At 44.6% G+C, this 27,530-nt stretch overlaps 1 protein-coding gene across 3 annotated transcripts; it reads right to left on the bottom strand.

The window, feature by feature from the left end:
* Positions 1 to 27,530, bottom strand: LOC138787255 (uncharacterized). Of its 3 annotated transcripts, none has more exons than XM_069964469.1 (9): positions 27,446 to 27,530; positions 26,964 to 27,054; positions 21,437 to 21,731; positions 19,831 to 19,947; positions 19,667 to 19,749; positions 12,321 to 12,552; positions 5,890 to 6,012; positions 3,366 to 3,463; positions 1 to 891 (listed from the first exon to the last, which is right to left on the bottom strand). In XM_069964469.1, the coding sequence occupies exons 2-9, from the start codon at positions 27,032 to 27,034 to the stop codon at positions 414 to 416; spliced, it is 1,497 nt and encodes a 498-aa protein (XP_069820570.1). In that variant the 5' UTR covers positions 27,035 to 27,054; positions 27,446 to 27,530; the 3' UTR covers positions 1 to 413. The 3 variants fall into 3 exon arrangements, with proteins under 3 accessions (XP_069820570.1, XP_069820572.1, XP_069820571.1); XM_069964471.1 differs by lacking the exon at positions 27,446 to 27,530 and adding an exon at positions 27,362 to 27,392; XM_069964470.1 differs by lacking the exon at positions 27,446 to 27,530 and adding an exon at positions 27,237 to 27,334.

Raw genomic sequence — 27,530 nt, 5'->3', positions numbered from 1 at the left:
ATTAAATGTTCAAGGGCATAGAACAAGTTATTGAGACACAGACATTTTGTTGGGGTATACCCATCACTGTTGTTGGCTTTTGTTTCAATAAATGGCTTGAGTTAAAAATGCATGCTTCAGCTTAAATGCCCTACTTTCATGAAATAATATCACTGGAGCGTGAACTTTTTATGTTTTCCATAAATTTCACCAACAACCAAATATCCCTAACTTTTTGTGAGTAGTGTATGATTGCTCTGAAATGGTTCATTTAGTGGATCATATATCTTTGTGATAAAGGATCAGTGTTTCAGGCTGCCCATACTTCAGGCAGCACAAAGGTAGTGACAGGTTGCCTTTACAGTTTAAAAAGATCTGTATAACTATATATAAAAAAACCATCAACACTTAACTCTTCTTCTCAACTTTCCACTCTATTTTTTATAAAACGGCGCATTATTGTTCTTTAGCTGTACAATTCTTTCAGATAACTTTTTTATTGTGTGCCTCTGTCTCTGAATCTGTCGTTGCAAGGTTCTCACTTTCTTTTTAAGTTTTACAGTATCAGGGTTAAAACGAGGAAGCTCATCTTCACAGTGCACCGTTGAATATGTGTGGTCACAAGGTCTATGTATTTCTGTTTCTTGGAAACCATCCATAACTTCTAGGGACCTATAATGTTCAAACTTCTGGTTTGTTTCCATAATCAGTTTTCTTCTACTTTTCTTTGCTTTGAAGACAACAGGCACAGCACCTAAGCGTAGTCGAGGTAATAGTATCCCTGGTGGGAAAATGTAATCTTTGTCTTTGAAATGGTCACTGCAGATTCTGCTGGATGCTGAAGGTTTCCAATCAGAATACTGAAGAGCTTTAATCCATTTGGAGAGACGCACAGGATTTTTTACTGGAAATCTTTAAGACACAAAAACAATAGTCACACACACACACACAAAGGATTTCTCTACCAAAGTTTAGAAATCTGAGTTGGTTACAGCCAGTTCAATAATGCCAAAGGGGCAACACAGCCCCTGTCCTTTGGTAAAGGGGACCCATCCAGCTGAACATCCAGTCCAACCTGCAAGCACAAAATTATGGAGCAAAAGGCACTGAGCAGATTTATATGACATTTTCTTACTAAATTATATCCCTTGTTTTTCATTACTAATAATAAAGTCTTGCTTGAGAAAGGCACTTTTGGAATTAAGTGCCAAAACCCGTAGCTACGATTAATATCCTTTTCTGGAATAATAATAAATTTTTATTTACCGTATTTTTCACTTTATAAGGCACACTTTTTAGCAAGAAAATATGTTGCTAAAAAGTGCCTGCGTCTTATATTCAGGAGACAGGGCAACCCGACACTGTCAGACCATCCTGACTCCTTCCCTGATGGTCCGGAATGCTGCATCAGCTGTGCAGTCCTCTCCCTTCTCCTGTCTGTACTGATCAGTGATATCAGTGCCCGGCAGGAGAGAAAATCGGGAGGGGATATGCACAGAAACCTGCTGAAGGACCTTCGAAAGCTGAAGGACCTTCGGTGATCTCAAAGTCATGTGATTAGTCACATGACTGACATCAGCGAAGCGCCTTCAGCTCACATTCCCGCAGGTCCTACACTAAATGGTCGCGTCTAAGTACAGAGCAGCAGAGGTATGTGTGTTACCCTGTGTGTGTGTTGATATAACATTGTGTGTGCTTGTGGATATGTTTGTACAGGTGAATGTGTGTGATACAGCTGAGCTGAGAGTGTATGGTGTAGCAGAGCTGAGTGTGTAGCTGAGTGTGTAGCTGAGCTGAGAGTGTATGGTGTAGCTAAGCTAAGTGTGTAGCTGAGAGCGTATGGTGTAGCAGAGCTGAGAGTGTTGTGCATGCAGCAGCTGTGTATGTGTAGATACAAGACACTTTCATTTTAATAAACTTTGACCCCTTCACTGCATTATCCCCTTCATAACCTTAGACTACCAGGGAAGTGGCATAAAATATTTTTTTTCCTGTTTTCAGTGGTCCAAATCAGGGGTGCGTCTTATAGACAGGTGCGTCTTATAAAGCGAAAAATACAGTATATAGAGCCAACAGATTCCACAGCACTTTACAATTCTGGGGGTACATACATAGACAAAAATAGACATTACAGAGGTGGTCTGAGGTGGCCTGTGTAATGCCGCTACTACTATTATGGTTGCTCATCCCATGTCAACTTGCGCTCTGGCCTGAAGTGGCTCAAACCTATCTTCTTTTATTGGCTGTTCCTACGCAGTGTATGAATGATCCTTGGCCATGCTGCGGTGGTTCTGTTGATGCTATAAGTAGAGTTGTGCCTATCTCCCTTGCACAACCTCACCAGGTGAGGTTGTGCACACCAGGTTTTGCAAGAACTCCTCCCATATCGAATTGGAATTTGACAATATTGCACTAGGAAGCACCCTTCTCCCCCTTTTTGCCTTTGCTGAAGTCTTGGTAATTGGCACTTACAATGCAAATACCATCACCATGGCAAAGTAGTATTGCGGTTTGTGGGAAGACCTGCTTACAGATAAAAACTATTAGGTGTGGGCTGGAAATGGGTTAAATTCTCTGCATTGCAAAGTAATTTTAAAAACACAGGTTTTGGAACATCCTAAATTTAATTCAGAGGCCATTTATATAGCCTATTACAAATGTTCACAAACTGCTTTGTAATCATTAAGTGTGAGAATGCACTGAGCAAATCACTTTGACAAGTTTAAGATTCACATATGGTGAATTGAACATAATAAATTAGAAATCAATGTACTATGGTACTCTATGGAATGACAAATTGGTTCGCTTCTAACTTCTAGTATTATAAATACACTTATATTTAAAGATGTTGCTTGTTAAATAACTATCGATATTCTATTCTCTACCCCTGTGTACATATGTATGGCATTGTAATGGCCCTTTTAGACGGAACGATTATCATTCAAATTTGCACGATAAGGATCACATTTGAGCAATAATCGTTCCGTGTAAACACAGCGAACGATCAAGCGACGAGCGAGAAATCGTTCATTTTGATCTTTCATGTTCTCAAATCGTCGCTGATCGTTCGCAAAAAAATTCGCAGATCGTTCAGTGTAAACAGTCTTTCAACGATTTCACCTATGTGTGACACAGGCTTAAGCGATCGCAAAACGATTTTTCTGTATGATGTATCGTTCCGTCTAAACGCTGATAGTTATAAAAAAAACACATTGTTCATTCAAAATTGTTAATCGAGCAAATTATTGCTCCTCCTAAAAAGGACCATTACTCATCTCAGAGGAAGGAAAACAATACATTGGCTTAATAACAATATATGCTGTCCTGGCAGATTTTTTTTAACTTTATTATAAAGAAGAAAGCAGAATTATAGTCAGACTAGTTACCTGAAAAATCTTTTCCCACATCCTTTACTATAGACGCTACTGCAACCATGTACGACACACGTCACTGCACTGCTCCTCTTTAAAGGTCCATGTTTTACCTAAAAGATATGCATAATATGGTATACACATACACAAATGTATATGTCATTTTATGAAGGTGATTTGTAAAAAAGATGTGCAACCTCTTCTGCTCCATGAAAGAAAGAGCATAAAAAAGGCCACTGACTTTTCTAGTGCTATAGCTTAGGACTGTCCTGCAAAGGATACATTTCCCCCTCCTTGTCCACCTAGCTCTTGGCAGGAGTTAGTTAAAGAGTGACAAGCCACAATGTAAGTATAGACTGCCAGCTGTCTTGAAACCAACAGCACAGATTTACACAGATCTGTGCTGTCAGTTTCCCTTTATCGTTATCAGCTTTACAAACCCCTGGTTTAAAGCATGTTCTGAACGGACGATCAGTGGACAAATGGGCATTTGCCAGGTCATCAGCTGATCACTGTCACTTTTAAAACACAGCAATCGCTGAGCTCAGGGAGACTAGCGACAAAAAAATCAAATGAAGTACTCACTGAAGAGTCTCTACTGATGCATTGCCCCCTATAAATTTAAATATGCAAAAGAAGGGTCCGTGGAGTCTCAGTTACGAGTCTCAAAACATGGGAATAGCCAGATATCCTGGAGGGATATCTTGCTATTCTCGTGTTTTGAGACTCGTAACTGAGACTCCACGGACCCTTCTTTTGCACACTGTCACTTTTACACAGGCTGATTATCAGCCACAGACATTTTTTGTGACGCTCCTGGCCGATAATCTGCCTGTGCAAAAGGCCCTTTAGCCAGTCAGCTCCTTTTTCATTGAGCATAAAAGAGGTTAAAGGTAAAGTCTTATTTCAGAAAGTGGTCCCCTGTTCAGAGGATTGGGCAGTGGACTGGTGGGGGTCTGCAGCTCATGCAACCAGACTGGAGGAGACCAGGGGCCCCTGATGTCAAGGTTACCACTAAAGGTTAAATGGGAACTCCACAAAATGAAAACTTGTACATTAAAAGTTATATAGATGTGTCTTTACAATATATTACAATATCTGTACGGTTCTGCCACACTGGTAGCTGATAGACAAAGGAGACAAATATCCCATGCCTCTGTCTCACATTGTGTATGTTTGCTGAGATCAGGCTGATGATGCAGACAGGGGGCAGGACATGATGTTACAGGAGGCTTGGCTGGATCCCCCAATCACCTGAGTGATTCACAATCTCTGACCGGCCAGAAGCAGCTGCTTGCAACTTCACTGATTGTACAAAAGTCGGCAGTGAAATTAGGGCTGTGTTCACACATGTTGGAGTTTCATTGCAGTACTCACAAAAGCGATGCAGTAACACAATTACATGATGCTAAACAGCAGATAGGATCAGAGCCGCCACTGCCAATCCCACCTGGAGAAAAAACAAGGCATAAACAGCATATCTCATGTAAGATAATATCGGATAAAGTCCTTATTGTGGGGCTCAACTTCTTAGATAAAAGATGGTTGATTATAATACATGCGTAAGGATGAAAAAAAAAAAATTCTAATTCAATTAAAAAAGTTCTTTACTTTAGTCCAATATCAGAGTTACAGGAAGAGAATACAGTGTGGTGTTACAGGTAGAGAATACAGTGTGCTGTGAGGTGTTACAGGTAGAGAATACAGCGGGCTGTGTGGTGTTACAGGTAGAGAATACAGCGTGCTGTGTGGTGTTACAGGTAGAGAATCCAGCATGCTGTGTGGTGTTACAGGTACAGAATACAGAGTGCTGTGTGGTGTTACAGGTAGAGAATACAGTGTGCTGTGTGGTGTTACAGGTAATAAATACAGTGTGCAGTGTGGTGTTACAGGAAGAGAATACAGTGTGGTGTTACAGGTAGAGAATACAGTGTGCTATGAGGTGTTACAGGTAGAGAATACAGCGTGCTGTGTGGGTGGGACAACAATGAAATGATAAAGTACTGCAAATAATTCATTAACACAATAAAACTGCAATGTGTGAACACAGCCTAGATGTTCTGCAACAGATTTGGGAGGGGAATGGGCAGGGTGGGGGACTGTGATAAACAGCTGAGGGAAAGCAATGCATTCTGGAACCTGTAGTACTATGTACAACTGCTTAACCAGGAAGTACAGAAACACAATACAGAACTAAACACCCCAAAACTAATGGATTTTTGGTAGTTTCAAAACTGGGTTAGACAGGTAAGTAATGCTATTTGCTTCTGCAGAAGGTTTTTTTTTACCTCTACCTGGAGTTCCCCTTTAATAAAATATTACTAAGAAAATGAGAATGGATGTCAAACTAAATAAGTCCAAAAATGCCTTGTATGTTAGTCTCTAAACCAACAATCCACTCCCAAAAAACATAGGAATGTTTAAAAGCAGAAAAAGCCAGTTCAGTAAATTTGGTGATCAGTATCTAGGAAGTAAAGATGAAGACATGAAACAGTTATCCAATATTACAAACACATATGCACTTACATAAATACAGTACCTGTTGCTTTTGCTCTAGTAAAGTCTCAGTGTTACTGTTTTCTTTGGTTTGGATGATTTTAAATGGCATTAGTATTTGGTCTTTTGCTTGGTTTGCCAATACACTGTTCTCTGTTGAGTCTGTCTACAGTGGAGAAAGAAAATTATAATTTACCAAAAGCTTTTTCTGGATAACCTTACATTGCAGTCTTCTATGATATGATTCTATGATTATACACATGAAGTACATATGTATGTTTTGCTGGGATTTTTCTGCATACACTCTTTTATTTGTATTATGTAACTAGTATACTTGCAAAAGTGTTCTCCCTTTTGTATTGCATTAAAACCTGAAATTGATTTTTAAAGGTAATCTGTCAACTGTAATTCCTTTTGCAAACTGCTGACACGTTAAACAATAGTTAGACACATGGTACCATTCCTATATCTAGCTGTGCTTCCAGGATGTAGAGAAATGCTTTTATTCTCTGGTACAAAAAGACTATTCTAAGCATCTGATCTGATGCAAGCTGGAATGCCCCCCTCCACACACACCTGATTGACACCAGGGAGCTGAGTCCCAGGAAGGGTCAGGTATGGTAGGGGGTTCTAGGGTATGAGGGCATGTATGGGCTGCCGGGAAGAGCTGCAGGAGGGGCTGCCCGGTAGATTATTATTTTTTTTTTTTTTTTAAATCAGATAATTTTTATTAAAAATTTTTTCTTTTTCAGACATACAACTTCACACAAGAAACACCAAAAAAAAAAAAAAAAAAAAAAAAAAAACACTCCAAGACATTGCCAAGAATCGGAGAGAAAGAAAACGGACTAAGATTCTGTATGACCCCACGCAGGAGGCAACAGCAATAGAAAGAATTGGTATAGATACACAACAGTATATGTACCAATATACTGAATCCAAACCGTACATGAATATTGCATGAAAACCATTGCAAGGAATAGAAATAAAACAAAAGCTATCTCACTACTGCGCCCTGGGCCTTCGTGGAGAGACTCCATATATTTGCACATTACACCCACTGTTGTACAGACATATTAAGTTATGACAGTACTAGGAGGGAGTGGTGGTAGCCTGCAACTCTGCAACAGCGCCCTAGATGGAAGACCCGGGGTATCCACCCACCTTCCCCATATTTTCTCAAATTATGAGGACACTTCCTTTTAATATACACTGCACGTTCCAGTCTCAGGGTATTATTCATTTTTTGTAAATACTCTTGCTTGGTAGGTGGGACACGTTGTATCCAATGGGCAGCTATAACCTTACATGCTTGATAAAGCATTCTCTGCACCGCTATAAGAGTGTGCTCATCCGCATCTGGGAATTCCAAGATCCCCAGTATCCATGCCCTGGGATCAAAAGAAAGGCTCACTGAGTAAGCTCTCCTCACAGTCTCCACAACCCCTTTCCAGAAGTCCTCCAATTGTATACACCCCCACAGCATATGCAATAAGTTTGCCTCCTCAGCACCACATCGGGGGCAATTAGGTTCCGGCCAGGAGCCAATCCTATGAAGGAGAATCGGAGTCTTATATACCCTGTGAAGGAGATACAACTGTGAGAGTCGCTGTGCCTCACTTAGGGATACCTTAGTAGTAAGTTCAAGTACATCACTCCATTGATCATCAGAGATGTCTCCCACATCTGCCTAACATTTCTCTTTTATATAGAGAGGGTGCTGTTGAAGGTGCTCACACCATAAATCTGCATATATCGTCGATATAAGACCCCTGGACGAGATGTCAGTGAAGATATATGCTAGGGAGTTATGTGAGGGGGTAGCTATTGGTCCAGTGCGTTCTTGGGCCGCGTACGCATGGCGTACCTGGAGGTATCGGTAGAACTGTGTGTTAGGGACATTATAAGTCTCCCGAATATGATCAAAGGATACAAAGGTATCCTCCTGTCTTAACTGATGCAGATATACTATACCTCGCCTTTCCCATGGGGAGAATCCTTCCAATCTAAAAAACTCAGGTAGTTTTGGATTCCGCCACAGTGGGGTATAAATCGTGAATCCAGTAATGTTTAGTAGTGCCTTGGCCTTATTCCACGCCTGTACCATTAAGGCTAGTGTAGGGGCCTCTCTCCCACCCCATTTTGTATCTCCCGCCTCCAATGCCATAATAGGCAGACTATGGCCACTAGCCCAAGTCACCAGCCGCCCTACCTGTCCCATGGATTGCAGCAGTCCCCACCCCCTAATCTGCTGTAGTTGGGAAGCAAGGAAATATATGTATGGATTAGGCAAGGCCAACCCTCCCGCCTCTTTACTCCTCTGCAGGGTTTCTAGTTTGACTCGCGACGCCCGCTTTCGCCACACTAGCTTTCGAAATAAACATTGTATTTTGTGAAAAATCCTCTGAAGTATTCACACTGGGGAGTTGTGGAGGATATATAATAGTTGTGGCATTAATATCATCTTAAGTAGATTACCCCGACCTATGACTGAGAGCGGGAGTTTGCACCATATGTCAATTTTAGTACGGAACTTGAGCAACAATGGGGTCATGTTGACCTTCAGGAAGTCCCTAGCATCTGGCGTTATCATGATACCGAGGTACCTGAAGGAGGTGACTACTTGCAAGCCTGACCGGGCCAATTGTTCAGTGTCTGGAAGCGGGCATAACAACTGATTTAGACCAGTTTATTAAGAGGCCGGATCTACGGCCAAACTCCTTAATAAGTGAGATAATCACTGGTAATGACCTGTTAACATCATGGACGTATAGCAATAGGTCATCAGCGTATAAGGATACACGTTCCTCCCATGTTCCTCTACGGAAACCTTCGAAACCCGATGTGGACCGCAGTAAGCATGCCAAGGGCTCTATTGTGAGTGCGAAAAGGAGGGTCGACAAGGGGCAGCCCTGCCTAGTGCCCCTCCCCAACGCAAACCCACCTGATATCCCACCATTTGCCCTCACTCTGGCCCAAGGCTGGGAATAAAGGAGCCGCACCCATCCTATGTATCCTGGTCCAAACCCCATTTTCCGCATGACCGCCCATAGGAAGGCCCACTCGACGCTATCAAAGGCCTTGGCAGCGTCGAGTGAGACCACCGCCGGGCAGCCATCCTCCCCCGCCCCCAGCTGGATGTTCATATACAGTCTACGGAGGTTCTGGGCTGTTGAGCGGTCTGGCATAAAGCCACATTGGTCTGGGTGGATCAGTGATGTGATGACGCGTGTGAGGTGGTTCGCCAGAGCCCGTGCGAGGAGCTTGACATCATTGTTTAAGAGGGAAATGGGTCGATAAGACCCAGGGTCAGCTAAATCTTTCCCTGGTTTGGGTAAAACCACAACTGTAGCCTCTCGCATGGATGGCGGCAAAAGCCCAACCTCAAGTGCCTCTTTATAGACCTTTAACAGCTGTGAGAGAAGGAGTTCCTGGTGCAATTTATAGAACTCGGAGGGGAAGCCATCACAACCAGGGGCTTTTTCATTTGCAAAAGACTGAAGGGCTTCCTCCAGCTCCTTCAACTGCAAAGGTGCTTCTAGTAATTCTATTTGGGCGGCAGTCAGACTCGGGAGTGGGATGGAGTGTAGGCATTGCTCTATATTTGCCTCTGAGACCTGTAGAGCGGATTTGTATATATATGAGTAATATTCATATAGGACTCCCAAGATATCCTCATCTGAGTGTACCCTCTGCCCCCCCGAATTGATTAACTCCACAATGTGTGGTGGGCCGGACTGGGATTTTACTATTGTGGCTAGGAGGTGACCTGCGCTCTCCCCCTCCTGGAAGAACCGTTGTTTTTGAAAAAAATCTCTTATCCTCTGCTATTTTTAATACGTGTTCGCTATAGGCTGTTTGGGCCTCCTCCCAGTAGGCCTTATTCCTGGGGGACGGATCTGTCAGCATTGCATTTTCAGTATCCCTGAGTCTACTCTGAAGCACAGTGGTGAGTTTCCTGGACTTAGTTTTATGTGCGCTGATTTTCTGAATATAAACTCCCCTCATATATGCGTTCATTGTCTCCCACACACAGAGCGTCGAAGCTAAGCCAGTATTTACATCAAAGAATTCCCGGATAGCTGCATCTATAGGAGGTATCTATGTCCACGAGTTGCAACCAAAACGGATGCAGCCTCCAGGGCAAGATCTCGTTTCCCCCCCGTACCCCCATATTGAAACACACATACAGTGGGGAGTGGTCTGACACACTCCTTGGTAAATATCGTATATCAGATACATACGTCAATAGGGTGGGTGAGCCCACAGCCATGTCGATCCGGGACAGGGAGTGGTGCGACCCAGAGTAGCAAGAAAACTGTTGATGACCAGGATGGCGGACTCGCCAGAGGTCGCAAAAACCACACTCCCCTAACAGGCGCGACAGGGCGGTCGGCTGGAATGTACCCTGCGTACTCGTAGATGCCAATCTGTCTAGAGGAATAGATAGTACAGTATTAAAATCACCAATAACCGGTTAGGCACCTCCATTGTAAAAGGTGGCAGTATATAAAGGGCTACCAATATCATTTGTACATTATACAGGGAACAGTGCAAACACACAAATCTTCCTTCACTATCTATCTTAGAGGCGTGGCACACATAAGGAATGCTACGATGTACCAACACACTGACTCCCCTGGCATGTGTGGAGTACGTGGAATGATATGTACATTGGGCCCAGGGTTTGCCCGGTAGATTCTTAGATCATTCGAGTGACCCACTGAAGTCAGCAGCAGTATGCTGCTGTTGCTCCTATCAATTATCGCTACGGGAATTCTACAAAAAAGGCTGCTGCAAGCACAAAGTAAATAAATGCCCGATGGTGTAACATCAAAATTGTATTTCACAGATGGACCATTTTACACCCTAAGGCGATAAAACTTAGCTTTTAGCATTTTTATATAAATAAAAGTTATCACACCAACAACAAAAGATTTTTGTGAAACCACATGTGCTTACCTATCCCTGCTCTTGAAGTATATTGCGATATAGGGAAATATGTAAGGGGTTATACAAAATAATACACTAAAATGCCAGGGGAGGGATAGTGCTCTCTCACAGCTAGTCCAGGTGGTCGATTCTTACCCTGCCTTTTGGGGTTGCCCACCTCCTTAATAGGGTGGCCCCAACCACGGTGACAGTCCCTCCCTAACCTTCTAAGTGCAGGGAAAAAAGAAAATTAAAAAAAAAAAAATTAAACATAACGTGTTATTAACAAAAGACTTCACTAGCACCCTATATACAAAAATTATTATATACAGTTCTGCAGCGAAATCCGCTGCGGATCCTGGTAGTGTGAAGTTCTATGGGGTTACAGATCTGCAGCGGAATTATCATTCTGCTGCGTATATTTAACCCGGCCCCTTTAACCCCCCGCCGCCTGCAGCCCCGGCCCGAAGCATACATTACCTGCTCGGCGCCGCAGCTGTGTGTGAGGTTTCCGGCTCCCCTCTGTCCCCATCAGCCAATCAGTGCACGGCAGCACTAAGTGGCTGATGGTGACCCATGGGAGCCTCACATGCAGCCACAGCTCTGAGCAGGTAATGTATGCTCTGGGGCGGGGGCTGCGCGGGGGGGGGGGGGGGGGGGGGCGGGGGTTAAAGGCGCCGGGCTACATATACATAACGAAAATTCTGCGGCGGATATGTAACCCCATAGAACTTCACACTACCAGGATTTGCAGCGGATTTCCGGTACGTGTGACGGTACCCTTAGGCTATGTTTACACTATTCTTTTAAGAAAATAACGAGCAGAATTGAAATCAATGCAAACAGTGGTCGTTGTTCACACAGTGTATTGAACAACAGACGCAGTTTGCTATCTACTGGTGTCACCTGTGACTGCAATGCTGTACAGATCACTTTACAGCTGCCTCTCCTTTTATCACTACAGACACAACAGAAAGCTTACTTTTAGCCCTAGTGGTGAGAATGAAATCTGCAAAATACCAGGATTATTTTAGAATATAAATAGAAATTTGTATTAGCAAAAAAAAAATAAAAAAATTCTTAAACATGTTTAACATAAAAACATTTAAAACAATAAGTTATTTTCTGATAACACCAGTGCTCAAGTGAATAAATAGTTTATACATTGTTTAACTGGTTGTTGGTGTTATCAGAAGGCAAGCCTGTGGCAATCAGCCCATTGCCAGAATCTCTCTTCTAAGGAGAGGTTGTCTTGAAAAGAAAGCCTCCAGCTTTAAAAGAGAATGTACTGGGCCACGGTTCAAAAAAACGGACCGCGGCACCGGCTTCCCCGTGATGGCGCCGTTCTAGCCGTGGGTCATATTAAAGAGGATGTACCTGATGGTACATGCTGTTAAAGAGTAATTCTCGCTTAATTTTAATTCTTGGGGAAGAATGAAGGGCGCACAAGGCATCCTATTTAATGAATATAAGATCAGTCTTATAAAAGACTATGTTAAATTGTTTGTACATAAGTGACATTGCAGTATGTCATGTTCTTACCTGTTGTGTATCCTGACGTTCCACTGGTGCTTGAATCTCTAAAGGTAATTTAATGAAAAGAGAAGGCACAGCATCTGGTCTTAGCTGAGGACCTGTTGCTCCTGGATAGAAGATGTAGTCTTTTTCAGTAAAATGATTGCTACAAATGCTTGTAGATTGTAAAGACGTGCTGTAGTTACAGTGCATTGCCCCAAACCACTTGGACAACAGTTCAGAATCTTTTCCTGGAAACCTATAAACAGGTATTACATTTTATTATTACAGAGTAACACATACAGTTCAGAAGGAATACCATTAGATGATGAAGCCTGCACAGCTCTGATGGCACTAGCAAACAGGAGAAAGCTAAACACATATTAAGTCTGGTTCACATCTTGAGAAGTGCCCAGAAAATCTGCCACCGATGTAGCATGGATTGGTACAGTTCCATTCAATTCAAGATCCAGAATAAAGTCATCTAATTACTATGTTCGGGTCATTTTCAGAGCAAATACAAGTTTCGCTGAGACTGAAAAACATAGTCTGCACAACTTTTTAGTCAGTTACTAGCTGACTATTTTTGGGTAAGTGAACTGAATGGGCACCATGCCAAGCCAAGCACAGACGTATCATTACTACAGGCACACATACTATAAACGCACCTTAAAATGTTGCTGATATCAAGGCAAACACTGTTTTGTGAGATAATGCTCATTTCTTATATTAACTTCTTTATGACTAAAGGTCATGATGTCCAGGTCACATTAAACCAGTGTTCCTCCTCCCTTCTAACCAGTGTTCCTTCTCCCCTAAAGCCATAACATGTTTATTTTTCACCTACAGAGCTGGTTGAGGGCTCATTTTGTGCATCATGAGCTATACTTTTTGTTGGTATCATATTGGTGTAGGAAGATTTTTGGTTGGTTTTTATACATTTTTTTTCCTGATATATAATGAAAAAAAAACAAACAAAACAAAAACACAATCTTGGTGGGTTTTTTCCCCTTTACCGTGCAAGAATAATATTGTAATATATTAACGGCTTGGACAATTCTGCATGCAACGATACAAAATTTTATTTTCTTATAATTCTTTTTTAAATATTTTTATTTGTAGAACGGAAAAGGGGGTGATTTAAATTGGGGGAGTTTTTAAAAATATATATTTTTAAAAACATTTATTATTTTATTCTTCTACACTTTTTATACAGAGACATATACAGTATATATATACTGTATATATGCATTCATTACATATACTGATCAATGCTATGCCATTTTATAGCATTGATCAGTATCATCAGCAATCTTCTCATAGATTCTGCCAAAGGCAGACTCCAGGGCTACACCTCCAAGGAGTTGTACAGACTCTAACTTCAGCTTGAAAAAAAAAAAAATCTTTCAAAATTTTACTATTGAATTTTCATGTAAATAAAAATGTTTCTCATTAATACAGTTTATGTTTTAACAATCTAATAACCTTATTAACAAAACACTTTCTCACATACATTTAGTTACAGAGGCTGCGTGTGTGCATTTGCTATGGCTGCAGCAGCCTGTGTGTGTGTGCTATTGCTGCAGCAGGCTGTGTGTGTTTGGTAGAGGCAGAAAATAAAGGGGTATTCTAAGTAACAGTGAAAAATTGGGGGTGGGGCGGATCATAATAAAGAAGTCCTATTTACCCATCCCCATGCCCTTGTTATACATCGTCATGGCTTACAGTGCCCCGACAGGCTCCCAATCCTGCGATGTCACAGCCCCACTCAGAAATGTTGCTCAGCCAATCAGTGAGAGAGGCAGAACACAACTGCAGTCACTGACTGGCGGGGCAGGTAGTTCCTGTGGGACTGCGATAAATCTGGAGCGCGGACATTGACAGAGAGCTGATAAATATGAGCCTATGTCTGACCTCTATATCACAGGTATCTGGTATTGTTAGCAGTGTTTGGTAAGTGTATGGTAAGTATTTAGTTAGAAACATAGAGGATTGTCAGCAGGAAAAGACCACCTGCTCCATCTAGTCCAGTTTTGAGTTGTTTAGGACATGGTGGCTTGAGATTACCTGCATCCACTGCATACACACACCAACAATTTGCTTTATATATTTGCCTTATTGCCTTAGAAGCTGCCCCAGGATCATGATGGACATAAGGAAAAAGCTTCTGAGCCAGTTCTACTTTACACCAGTTTCATAAATAACTCCCTGGTGTCTGACTGGCCATTTATGAAGGAGACGGAGTTGGAGTCGGTGCCTGATAAAATTAAGGAGTTGATGTCAGAGCTGTAGCGCACCGATTCCACAGCCCTGGAAGACTGTATGAGAAAATTGCTGATTTGACAGGACTGAGGTAATTATTAAACCTCCGTCTGTCAGGGTAAATGATTGGGACTCCCGCAGTCAGCCTGTGGAGGTCCTGGTCAGTCAGTGAGTCTGTACTCCTGCCACTGACTCCCTTAAAGAGGATGTACCATCAGGTACAAGGAGGAAGGATGATCAGCTGACCACACCTGCACGTATAGCGCCTCCTGCTGCTGCACGGAGGTGCGAGCAATCACCAAGGAACAGGCAGCAAGGATAGTTTTAGCACTCAGTCGTCTAAATCCAATTCCTTTATTGAAGCATAGCAAAAAAACTAACAAACAATAAAATCCTGACAATCCCTGAAATGTTTTGGTCTATTCAGACCTTGGTCATAGCATGATGCGAGGTCAGCGATTGTCAGGATTTAATTGTTTGTTGTTTTTTTTGCTATGGTACAATAAAGGAATTTGATTTGAACGACTGAGTGCTGGAACTATCCTTACTACCATCAGGTACATCCTCTTTATTATGACCAACGGATAGAACAGCACCATCACGGGGAAGCCGGTGCCACGGTCTGTTTTTTTAACTGTGGCCCGGTTCCTGTGTACGGCGCTGTTCTATCCACGGGTACCGTGCCGGGGCTGAAGCACTGAAGGCAGGCCGACCCACCCCCAGTGGGAGGTAATTCCCTCCCCTCTGACGCAGCTCCTTTAGAATCAATGGAGCCGCGTCATAGAGGGGCAGGGGCTTCCTGCCACTGGGGTGGGCCGGCCCGCCTCCAGTGCTTCAGCCCTGGCCTGTACACGGAAAACGGGCCAAGGTTCAAGAAATGGACTGCGGCACCGACTTCCCCGTGATGGCGCTGTTCTATCCATGGGTCATATTAAAGAGGATGTACCTGATGGTACATCCTCTTTAAATGCCACAATCGCTATGGATCGTAGTGTTTAAAGAGTTAATAATGGCGGGCAGCTGTGTGACTTTGCAAGAAGAGCTCAGTTTTTTTTTAATTTTGACTTGGTTTTAGAGCTCCCTGTACTGGGTGGGAGTGAGGGAGGGGCATGGTTTGCATAGTGTAGTCTACAGCACTGTACTCTGACCCAGGAAGTCTTCCTCACCTTCCAAATAATGGTAGATCCACTTTAGGCTGGGGCTTGCATCAGGGGACAGGACTGTGGAGGTAATATCTCCATAGCTGTAACCCCTTTCTCCCCAGACAGAGTGCTGCATGTATGTGCCCACATCTGCCCTGCTCATTTCTACATGCTCCCTGCATTCTCTGTCAGCCCTTCTATTTTCCATCCTCTCTATTACTGTATAGTAACTTATCATATCACATATTCAGCTTTTCTAAGTGTTTGTTTCATTTGTTTTACAGGTTATTCATAAAAAAATTAATTTTTGGGGTGTGGAACCAATTGTCTGCATTTCAATCATTTCTAATGGGAAAATGTACTTTGGTTTAAGAGTGATTTTGATTATAAGCACGGTCCCGGAACGAATTATGCTCGTAATCCAAGGCACCACTGTATAACTGTCTGTAGTATTAAAATATAACATTACTCAATGTGCAAAGTAAACTGCATAAAATATAGCAAATACCAAGATTGCTGACTTTTGGTCACATCACAAACAGAAACATGACATAAATGGTGATCAAAATGTTTAATCTATGCAAAAGCCTCTGTTGTGTCTGTGCAGAGCCATATACATACATATGGCAGATTTGGGGGCCTTCAGAAGGCCCCTGGCTGCCATGGAGACCGATTTGCAGGCAGAGATCTTGCCACTAATCTGCCAATAGGTAAATGGACATTGGCTAATTGTTTACAAGCTGTGGTCATGATTTGGCACTAGCATGTAATGGGTTAAAATACACGGAGAGGAGGATTTAAGGGTAGTAACGGCAGGAGTCTGGTTGTCAGTAAGAGAGAGGCATTAACTTATTACGGCCCCACTTTAATATGAGGATAGAAAACGTTCTATATGCCTAAGACATGCTTCTGTTTTTAGCAGAAAGGGTCTGCGCCAATGAGCACTATTACCATACCTCCCAACTGTCCCGGATCCGGTGGGACAGTCCCGAATTTAGGGTCAAGTTCCGTCGTCCCAGCACAAACCCCCCATGTGTCCTGCTAGCCCCCCCCCACCCAGTTACCTGCTCTGCCAAAACTCTTGTGGCCTAAGGCGTCATTCTGCCTCCGGGCCACAAGAGGCCGCTCTCTCCCTCATAGCTCCGGCACATTAGTGACGTCACTCATGCACACAGAGCTGGGAGAAGAGACGCTGGAGGACAGGGGAGCTCAGCTGCAGAGGTGAGTATATGGATTTTTGTTTTTTACTGTACAGGGGGTTCACATGGGAGAGAGTGAGGGGGGGGGTCAATTTTACTGTCTTATTTTGAATACTTTCCTCTTAATACCTGTGGGGTCAAAATGGTCACCACACCCCAAGATGAATTCTTTGAGGGGTGTACTTTCCTAAATGGGGTGACTTTTGGGGGGGGGTTCTATTCTGCTGACACTACAGGGGCTCTGCAAACGCACCTGGCGCTCAGAAACTACTTCAGCAAAATCTGAACTGAAAATGCTAATTGGCGCTCCCTTCCTTCTGAGCCCCGCTGTGTGCCCATACAGTGGTTTATTCCCACATATGGGGTACCGTTGTACTCAGGAGAACCTGTGTTACAAATTTTGGGGTGCGGATTCTCTCATGTTCCTTTTGAAAATGAGAAACTTTAATCTAAACGTATATATTATTTGAAAATTTAAATTTTCGATTTTTTTTATGGCCCAATTGTGAATACTTTCCTCCAGCCCCTGTAGGGTTAAAATGCTCATTTTACCCATAGATTAATTCTTTAAGGTGTCTAGTTTCCAAAATGGGGTCACTTATGGGGGTTTCCAGTATACAAGCCTTCTAAATCCATTTAAAAAAAGAACTGGTCCCTAAAAAAAAAATAAGTTTTGGAAATTTTAACAAAATGTGATAATTTGCTAATAAATTTCTAAGCCCCATAACAGCCTAAAAAAGTTAAATATGTTTCCGAAATTATGCCAGAATAAAGAGGACATATTGGTAATGTGATTTAGCAACTAATTTATGTGCTATGACTTCTTTTTTTAGAAGCAGAGAATTTCAGAAGTTCATAAAATGCAAAATTTTCTAATTTTTCATGATATTTTGATGTTTTTCACAAAAAATACACAAAGTGGTGACCAAATTTTGCTACTAATATAAAGTGTCATATGTGACGAAAAAACAATCTCAGAATCACTAGCATACGTTAAAGCATCACTGAGCTACAAGCGCATAAAGTGAGACAGGTCAGATTTTGAAAAATGAGCCTGGTCATTAAGGCCAAAACAGGCTTTAGAGGCAAGGGGTTAAAGGGACCCAAGTCGCTCTTAAAGGGACCCAGGTCGCTCTTAAAGGGACCCAGGTCGCTCTTAAAGGGACCCAGGTCGCTCTTAAAGGGACCCAGGTCGCTCTTAAAGGGACCCAGGTCGCTCTTAAAGGGACCCAGGTCGCTCTTAAGGGAACCATTTCACTCTTATAAGCACCCAGTTCGCTCTTAAAGGGACCCGAGTTGCTCTTAAAAGGACCCAGGTCGCTCTAGCGACATGGGTCTCTTTAAGAGCGACATTGGTCCCATACCTTTTAGAGTGACTTGGGTCCCTTTAAGAGCAACATGCGTCCTGTTCGTTTAAGAGCGACTTGGATCCCTTTAAGAGCTACATGGGACCCTTTAAGAGTGACTTGGGTCCCGTCCTTTTTTAGAGCGACTTGGGTCCCTTTAAGAACGACTTGGGTCCCTTTAAGCGCGACATGGCTCCCGTCCCTTTAAGAGCGACTTGGGTCCCTTTAAGAGTAACTTGCGTTTCTTTAAGGGCGACCTGGGTACTTATAAAGGTAAAGATCATTGCTCGGTTACCATGACAATCTTTCTCATGTCAGTGAGACGAAATCATTAAGGACCTTCCATATATTACATCTTCTATTGGCCAATAGTGGACATGTGACTGTGGATGGTGTGATACATTGCCTGACAACACCTTAAGAGTTCCTATTGGCTGCTATTTTTCAGCTATTTGCATACGTTCTGTGATTGGCTGTTAGCGGTTAGAGTGTGGCCATTATTTGCAATGGGCCATTATTTTCTATGGGAAATTTGGGGTCGTTTAACGTAAATTTCTTAAAAACAACAAATCCGATCGAAACGAAAAATAGATAGCACACCTCACACCGCCGAGGGCTTAGAAACGCAGTTTGAACGGAGTGTGTGCGCAAAGCGGTCCGGGCTGTATTACGCGCAGAAAAATGGCTGGAAGAAGAAGAAACGGAAGAAGAAGAAGAATACGGATTACAATATAGTGCTTTTCAAGCACTATAATTATCCATACTCACCTAGTCTGTGTTTTGGGTATGTAGATGAAATTTACCCAGATACTGTGCACATTCCCAATTTGCAGTAAAGTAGCAAATGTCTGGTACACCACTCCCTAGCTAAAATTTCCATAAATTCTTGCTCCTTGGCATTAACTGTGTAGTACCAAGGTAATAAGAAGTTTAGGCAATTCTTTGGGGATTAAATATATTTTTGGTAAAATTGTTCAGTGTATAGTATTAAGTGTACTCACTGCACCTAATGACAGCAGCTCCTGTTTACCGCAGAGATAAAATTGCACTCCCCCCTCCATCCAGGCATGCTGTCCAGTTCTGTGGTGATTTTGGCCATAAGATAGCTAGCATGGGGGGGGGGGGACATGTGATCATGCCCCACCCTCTGTGTCCATCATTGAGTCTGTATATTCCTATGAAGAACACTGGAGGCTGCGCATGGTCACATGCTCCTCCATGTCGACCATCTTAAGGACAGACTCACCACAGTGCAGGGAAGCACATCCTGGAGGAGGGGAGTCTGATTTTAGCTCTATGAGGTGCACAAGTAGCTGCTGTCAGTAAGTAATGTGAGTAAAGTAACTATAACTATTATTTACACAAGTAGCTGCTGTCAGTAAGTAATGTGAGTAAAGTAGCTATAACTATTATTTATCAGTTACCTGAAAAACAGTTGCTGGCATCCTTCATAAGAAGTATTACTGCACCCACGGACTGCACACGACTTTATCCTGCCCATCTCATTCTGGAACAAGAACGGGAGTATTGCATTACTCAGTGAAACATTCTCCCAGCCAATAGTGAGATCTCTATCCTCTCCCATTACCTTTTGATCCTGTTCTCCATCTGTCTCTTGTTTTGTTTCTGGTGCGGAGATCTGAGTTACATTATTCTCAGAATTTTGAGCATTTGTGTCCTTTGGCTGTATGGAGTCAAATGATGCCTGCATAATACATAAACAAATGGGTGTTGGAGGAGCGTGGAGGAGCCTGGTCTATTTGTTATTTTTAAAATCACAGCAGCTAAATATCTAATTTTTACAAAATATGGCACTATAATCTTGCAGTGGGATGAAAATCCACTCTGCCATAGACTTTAATAGTAATCAGTATCGCAGCAGATTCTACTATGAGAAACTCCCTACTGCTGCCCTGTTACCGTAAAAAATTAGTTTTTTTTTTTACATTTACTTTAATAGCTATAATACAAAATTTTGAAAGACACAAAAACAGTAATTTGCTGGAATAACCCTTTAATCCATTGGAGTAGTGATAAGGGGAGTCCTCTCTTTCTCAGTCTCTCTATTTCAGACAGTAGGATTAGAGCTGCGCTGTTTGCCAGTAGTACAAATAGTTGCCTCCTTTCCCTTACTTGGTGAATCACAGCACACACTCCTCCTTATTATGCAATGATATGGTGCTGGTAATAGTGCACTGGACTGAACACTGGGCTGTTGGTTTACACAGTACACTACTATGGATGGCATGCAGATGGGGAAGGGGTTACGGATTCACTTGGCTTGCAAGGTTCTTTATAAGCATAAAGAAAAAAAAAGAAAGAAATAGCAGCACATGATAAGTTACACTAAGCACTAAACCGCTGCTGCTGAGAAGCCTACAGACTAAGGGTACTATTACACGGAACGATAATCGGCCAAATTGGCCCGATTCGGCCGATTATCGCTCTGTGTAATAAATGCAACGATCAGCCGATGACAACGATCATCGGCTGATCGTTGATAAAGGTTAGACCCTATTTTCGTCGGGCGCCGACCGCGCACCGCTGCGTGTAATAGCGGTGCGTGGACGGCGACTAGCGATATACATTACCCATCCACGTTCCAGGGCTGCACGGGACCCCGGGAGAAGCGGACGGCAGGAGCAGCCCTGGAACGTGGATGGGTAATGTATGCCAGTTTAGCAAGGGCTGCAAGGACATCGGTAACGATGTCCTTGCAGCTCTTGTCAAACGATTATTGGGCCGTGTACAGGTTTACAGGTATTATCGGGCCCTGCTCGGCCCGTGTAATACCACCCTAAGGGTATGTTCAGACTTAGGAATCCAAGTGGAGAAGTTCAGGCACATTTCGCAGCTTGCCCCTTGCCACGAAAAGGGAGGAGGAAGGAGTGGTGAAGTGTGCTAAAGTGAAGCACAAATGCTGAGGCGTAACTCCTCATTGACTCTTCATTACAGTAGGAGATGCCAGATTGCACATATTTCACTGCACGGACAAATTACCAAAAGGCAACATGCTCACAAGGGGACTGCCAACTATAGCACACTGTCAGCACCTCAGTTAGAGCACAGGTGCTGACAGATTCCCTTTGGCCGGAGTACCCCTTTAAAACCTTTGTTTGCTTAAACAACTAAAGCACATTATAAAGTGCAGACATCTAGCTCCAATAAAATAACAATGACCATATATGTGGTACCTGAAAAGCATCTTGAGTTCCATTTTGACTATCAATCACAATTATTTGTCCATCTGCTTTGTTTTTCAGATTCTTTTTCCTTTCAAGGCGCTCTTTTAAGTGGCTCGGAAATCCGTCAAAAACAGAAGGCACTGCATCTAGCCGTAGTCTAGGGACCATGGCACCTGGCCGTAACATGTAGTCATCTTCAGTAAAATGATCACTGCAGATTCTGCTAGATGCAGAAGGCTTCCAGTTTTTACGTCGAATAGCAATAACCCATTTGGACAAACGGTCAGGATCCTTCATTGGAAACCTATGGAAGATTTTTAGCTTTGAATTAAAAAAAGCTATTTATGTAAATTGACAGTTATAATTAAAGGAGAAGTCCGGTGAAAATTCTTATTTAAGTATTATATTGCTCCCCAAAAGTTATACAAATCACCAATATACACTTATTACGGGAAATGCACATAAAGTGTTTTTTTTCCTGCACTTACTACTGCATCAATGCTTCACTTCCTGCATAAAATGGTGATGTCACGACCTGACTCCCAGAGCTGTGTGGGCTGTGGCTACTGGAGAGGATGATGGCAGGGGGATGCTCAGTGTCCCCCCAGTGCCTGTATCCCTCTGCCATCATTCTCTCCAGCAGCTACAGCCTGCAAAGAAAAGCACTTTAAAAGCATTTCCCGTAATAAGTGTATATTGGTGATTTGTATAACTTTTGGGGTGCAATACAATACTTTAATAAAAAATTTTGCCGCATTTCTCCTTTAATGACTTTACATCTAAAGTGGCTCTTCAGTTCTGCTCTGAGATGTCCAGCTGGGCTTGAACAGAGGTAACCATACAAAGCCTTATTTATAGAACCTGTCCTTACCCCAAGGGCATAGTATTGTTTTCCTGACAACTGCACCACCCAGCATTCACTAGCCTCTACTGATGTCACATACATCTGGTCAGAGAATGGAATCTGAAGCACACTTAAAAGGGGTTGTCAAGTTTAGGACATCTCCTTTTCCATACACATGAAGGTTCAGCAAAGCCAAATGTCCCTATGACCTCCATTGGAAGGGGGAAGCCACAGCCGCACAAGTTTATCTCACTGAGAACAAAGACATCATCTTTCGTTGGAATCTTGGGAGACCCCATACATTTTATACTTATGTCGGCCATTAGTATAGGGTGTATGGGGACCTTTAGCCAGCGTAGAGACAGTTACAAAGAGCATCTGTTTCCCAGGAGGACTTGCCTTGTATTATACAGACAATCCATACAAATGAACACTAGAGTACTTGTAAAAAAAAAAACAAAAAAAAAAAACAAAAAACAAACTTTTGACATGTCAACAGTTTTGATCTGTCGGGGTCTCAGCGGGGAGAAGTCTTGCATACCACCGCTCCTGTCCCCGGCGGCTTCCTGATCTGAGCAAGGACCCGAGTTGTGACGTGTGAGGTCTGCTCAGCTAGTGAGCAGCCATAATTGGGTCCTGCCTCGACCGCTGACTGGCTGAGCAGACCTCAGACATCACAACTCGGGTCCCCACTCAGACCAGGAAGCGACTGGTGACCAGAGCAGCGCTATGCGGCCACCAGCACTGGAGCAAGGGAGGTAAGAGCATGTTATTTCTTTTAGCCTCCCCAGACTTCTCCTTTAAAGTGGTTTTCCAGGCAAAACGGACTAATGACCCATGCAATGTGCCCAGAAAACCTCTGTACCACCAGGCCCAGGCAGAAGCACTGGAGGCGGGCCGACCCACCCTTAGTGGGAAGAAACCCCAGCCCCTCCATGACGTGACTTCATTAGAATCAATGGAACCCTATCATAGAGGGGCTGGGGTTTCCTCCCACTAAGGGTGGGTCGCCCCGCCTCCAGTGCTTCAGCCTGGGCCTGGTGGTACAGTCACTTTAAATACAAAGAGGACAAACACTTTAACTTTACTTGTGTTGATACTGCAGGGAGGCTGCGCACTAAAGGTGGCCATACACCTTTAATACCAGACAGCTAAAGGTTCGGACGTCAGTTATATTTACCGCCTGCTGCCCATCCTCCCTATACACAGGAACTTTTGGCATGGCCTATGGGAAGTGGAGAAGTAACCTTCAGCCAGAGCACTCTGCTTCTTATCTCGCCCTAAACCAGGGGTGGGGAACCTTTTCCATGTCGAGGGCCGGTCGGGCATTTATAAAATCATTCGAGGGCCGCATACCGTGTGCGGCAGTTAGTAGCGGGGGTTTGCAGCACCCAGGGCAAGGCAAAGTATTGTTCGCCTAGTGCCCCTGCTATTGTAGTTAACCCCCAGCCATGTCCCTGGTAGCCTAGTTAACCCCCCCAGCCATGTCCCTGGTAGCCTAGTTAACCCCCATCAGGCATGTCCCTGGTAGCCTAGTTAACCCCCATCAGTCATGCCCCTGGTAGCCTAGTTAACCCCCATCAGTCATGCCCCTGGTAGCCTAGTTAACCCCCATCAGTCATGTCCCTGGTAGCCTAGTTAACCCCCATCAGTCATGTCCCTGGTGGACTAGTTAACCCCCATCAGTCATGTCCCTGGTAGCCTAGTTAACCCACATCAGTCTTGTCCCTGGTGGACTAGTTAATCCCCATCAGGCATGTCCCTGGTAGCCTAGTTAACCCCCATCAGGCATGTCCCTGGTAGCCTAGTTAACCCCCATCAGGCATGTCCCTGGTAGCCTAGTTAACCCCCATCAGTCATGTCCCTGGTAGCCTAGTTAACCCCCATCAGGCATGTCCCTGGTGGCCTAGTTAACCCCCATCAGGCATGTCCCTGGTAGCCTAATTAACCCACATCAGTCATGTCCCTGGTAGCCTAGTTAACCCCCCATCAGGCCTGTCCCTGGTAGCCTAGTTAACCCCCATTAGTCATGTCCCTGGTGGCCTAGTTAACCCCCAACAGTCATGTCCCTGGTGGCCTAGCTAACCCCCATCAGGCCTGTCCCTGGTGGACCAGTTAACCCCCATCAGGCATGTCCCTGGTAGCCTAGTTAACCCACATCAGTCATGTCCCTGGTAGCCTAGTTAATCCCTCAGTCATGTCCCTGGTAGCCTAGTTAACCCCCCATCAGGCATGTCCCTGGTAGCCTAGTTAACCCCCCATCAGGCCTGTCCCTGGTGGCCTAGTTAACCCCCATTAGTCATGTCCCTGGTGGCCTAGTTAACCCCCAACAGTCATGTCCCTGGTGGCCTAGTTAACCCCCAACAGTCATGTCCCTGGTAGCCTAGTTAACCCCCAACAGTCATGTCCCTGGTAGCCTAGTTAACCCCCAACAGTCATGTCCCTGGTGGCCTAGTTAACCCCCAACAGTCATGTCCCTGGTAGCCTAGTTAACCCCCAACAGTCATGTCCCTGGTAGCCTAGTTAACCCCCAACAGTCATGTCCCTGGTGGACCAGTTAACCCCCAACAGTCTTGTCCCTGGTGGCCTAGTTATCCCCCCCCCCCCAACAGTCTTGTCCCTGGTGGCCTAGTTATCCCCCCCCCAACAGTCATGTCCCTGGTGGACCAGTTAACCCCCAACAGTCATATGCCTGGTGGACCAGTAAACCCCCATCAGTCATGTCCCTGGTGGACCAGTTAACCCCCAACAGTCTTGTCCCTAGTAGCCTAGTTATCCCCCCCCCCCATCAGTCATGTCCCTGGTAGCCTAGTTATCCCCCCCATCAGTCATGTCCCTGGTAGCCTAGTTATCCCCCCCCCATCAGGCATGTCCCTGGTAGCCTATTTAACCCCCAAATAAAAAAAAAATAAACATCCCTCTCACCATTCCTCCGTTCCCACGCTGTCCAGGTCCTCTTCTCTCCCAGGTCCTCTGTGCCGGTCTTCTCCTGCAGGCGGCGCGCGATGAAATGACGTCATCGCGCGCGGCCCGCAAGAGACTAAAGACACGCGCCGCTTTGGAGGAGGAAGGAGCCGACACAGACAGCACGGCAGCTGTCACAGAGGATGCTGTGTGCGCCGGCTCCTTTCTTCCTCCAGAGCAGCGCGTGTCACAGGGGAGCCGCGGGCCGCATCGGGAGGTCTCAGGGGCCGGATGCGGCCCGCGGGCCGGAGGTTCCCCACCCCTGCCCTAAACAAAGGGGTCGGGCAATGTTTTTCCATGACGCCTGACCACTAACACCACCGACATCATCTGCAGGTGGTCGTACGGGAGAGACCTATACACTTCACACCAGCGGCTGCAGGCAACAGGAGTGTAAGGTGTATGGGGACCTTTGCTCCACAACTTAAAGTGACACTGTCACCCCCATTATTCATTTTTCAATCTTTAAAGATGTGTGTAACCCGCAAATAGCTCTCTGCATACCTTTTTGTATTTTTTTTTTCATGAGGCGTGTTGCTGAGAAATTATAACTTTGCTGAGTGTCTTCTAGCGCCACTGGGCGGGGCTTAGTCCCTGAAGCGCCACATAGCCCCGCCCAGTACATCGCCGTTGACCCCGCCCCCTTTGGCACGTCATATCTCCCGGCCGACGCTCACAGTCTTGAGTACTCCAGGACATCGGTGACGTGCGCGTCCACATCCCCCTGCGTCCGTCAAGTGATGCGCAGGCGCAGAAGGTGACCACCGGGTCACCCACATCCTGCGGATTATACCAGCCGCACAGTCCCTCGCCGTTCCGAACACTCCTGAGCCCTCGCTGCGGCTGTGAATCTCCTCACAGCCAGCAGCGAGGTGCAGAGATAGTTTGCAGACGCACTGCGGCGTCCACCTTGCACTGTGCATGCGCCGAAAAGAACCTCCGCATCTCCGCGCCTCGCTGCTGGCTGTGAGGAGATTCACAGCCACAGCGAGGGCTCAGGAGCGTTCGGAACGGCGAGGGACTGTGCGGCTGGTATAATCCGCAGGATGTGGGTGACCCGTGCGCATCACTTGACGGACGCAGGGGGATGTGGACGCGCACGTCACCGAGTCCTGGAGTACTCAAGACTGTGAGCGTCGGCCGGGAGATATGACGTGCCAAAGGGGGCGGGGTCAACGGCGATGTACTGGGCGGGGCTATGTGGCGCTTCAGGGACTAAGCCCCGCCCAGTGGCGCTAGAAGACACTCAGCAAAGTTATAATTTCTCAGCAACCCGCCTCATGAAAAAAAAAAATACAAAAAGGTATGCAGAGAGCTATTTGCGGGTTACACACATCTTTAAAGATTGAAAAATGAATAATGGGGGTGACAGTGTCACTTTAAAGAGGTTCTTCTGGCAAAAGTAACAAAAAACAGGAAAGGCAGAGGGTGGTGGAAACATGATAAAGAAGGGATACTTACCTGTCCCGGTGCCCCTGCAGCATCACCGCTCATTGGGGAATATCACGGGCCATCACAACACCACAGGTACTGTCTGCTCAGTCAGTTAGTGTCACTGACTGGCTGGCTGAGCAGCATCTCTGAGCGGGGGGGGGGGTTTCAGTGACAGCACAGGAACCTGGGAGATTTATAGACAAAGTTACCTTAAACTGCTCAAACTGAAATACCCCATACATGTTCTTGTGATACATAAATCTATAATGAAAGATTATACACTAAAGTGGTTACCTGAAGAATTGTTTGCCACATCCTTTGACAAAGTGGTTATTGCAGCCATATGCCACACACGTCATCGGCATTTCAGGTCCTAACTGCAAACCTAGGCAGGATAAGGGAAAGACATCTTAGGTATCACAGCATGGCCAGACCGCCCTTCTGACAATCCTAATAAATGGCTGAGGGGCCAGTGTCAGCAGTCCGCCATGCCAGAACACAACATTTTAGAACATTCTAGAATATAAGTTACAGTACATGGTGATAAGGGAGCAGTTTTCTCATTACCCCTCCAGCAGTTCTATCATGCTCCTACAGCTGCCCAGGCATGCTGGGAATCATAGTTCTACAATAGCCTGGGGCCGCAGGTTTAAGTGCTTTCAAGTCCAGCTACAAATAGTAAATCTACATACACTGTGGACGTGCCAACCAGCAAGATGGCAGCCGAGAACCATAGCTGGCGACATTTCCTTCATGGACAGTTATGTCACACTCACCCTACTAACAACTGCAGCGCTGCCTGATAGGAGCCTATGATACAGCTCAACAGCGGAGATTCTTAGTATTGCAAGGAAGGGGAAG

This window comes from Dendropsophus ebraccatus, chromosome 3 (genome assembly GCF_027789765.1).
Source record: "Dendropsophus ebraccatus isolate aDenEbr1 chromosome 3, aDenEbr1.pat, whole genome shotgun sequence".
NCBI lineage: Eukaryota > Metazoa > Chordata > Amphibia > Anura > Hylidae > Dendropsophus > Dendropsophus ebraccatus.
This window is presented reverse-complemented; position numbering and strand designations above follow the sequence as displayed.

What these genes read in the sequence shown, in the direction of transcription:
- LOC138787255 (XM_069964469.1), bottom strand. Translation starts at nt 27,034, where the DNA reads ATGCCGATGACGTGTGTGGCATATGGCTGCAATAACCACTTTGTCAAA. An exon ending in AACGTCAGGATACACAACAG is followed by an intron (nt 6,013 to 12,320) that starts GTAAGAACATGA and finishes TCTCCACTGTAG; the next exon opens with ACAGACTCAACAGAGAACAG. An exon ending in TACTAGAGCAAAAGCAACAG is followed by an intron (nt 3,464 to 5,889) that starts GTACTGTATTTA and finishes CATATCTTTTAG; the next exon opens with GTAAAACATGGACCTTTAAA.